Genomic DNA, 705 nt, shown 5'->3' on the forward strand with positions numbered 1-705 from the left:
GCTCAGTGACCGGATACACTGGAAATTCGATTTCAAAAGAAAGAAAACAAGAGTTGGATCTAATGTCTATTCTATATTCATCCGTCTATCTTTCTGTCTATATCTAATTCTCTACGTACTCATGTATAAAAAAAACGGCCTACCTTATAGCGGCAACCTACACCTGACGAAACCTAAACAAGAGAAGATCACTTTCCGTGAACGAAAAACAAACGGGCCTTTTGCAAACGATACCCAACAGAAGCAACAAGGACACTCACCTTGTGGTACCTGCCGTTGAAGAGTTGCACGCCCATGATTGCAAAGATGAGCCAGAAGATGAGGCACACGAGGAGCACATTTACGATCGAGGGAATGGCACCCACAAGAGCGTTCACGACGACCTGGGAGGAAACGCGTTAGAGGATTTGAGCGGGAAAAGCGATCGTCTTTTTTTTTTCCAGTTTTATGTGTCTATGTTTATTGATCTATCAATTCGTCATTCATTGCTATATATGTATTCTGTGGAAGGTTAATAGAATAAGTAAAGAAATAAACAAATAAATAAAGACTATGCTGAAAAATAAGTGCAATTTCAATGTTGAATATCGCATTTATAAGGCTCGGAAAAAAAAATTAAATTTAGCGAAATAATGTTTATCTCTTACTAGTCTTACCAGTTGCGTATATAAAGTAAGGGAATGCATTCAGAGAATGACAGCAACA

General features: G+C 38.3%; 1 protein-coding gene across 1 annotated transcript in view; it reads right to left on the bottom strand.

The window, feature by feature from the left end:
* LOC119591519 (sodium channel protein para-like) overlaps positions 1-705 on the bottom strand; it is a gene marked incomplete in the record, with an annotated part of 263,120 nt that overhangs the window by 57,297 nt on the left and 205,118 nt on the right. Inside the window, 1 exon segment of the mRNA XM_037940268.1 lies at positions 261-383. Coding sequence (XP_037796196.1) covers positions 261-383 — 123 coding nt within the window.

The sequence above is a fragment of the Penaeus monodon genome, chromosome 28 (assembly GCF_015228065.2).
Source record: "Penaeus monodon isolate SGIC_2016 chromosome 28, NSTDA_Pmon_1, whole genome shotgun sequence".
Classification (NCBI taxonomy): domain Eukaryota; kingdom Metazoa; phylum Arthropoda; class Malacostraca; order Decapoda; family Penaeidae; genus Penaeus; species Penaeus monodon.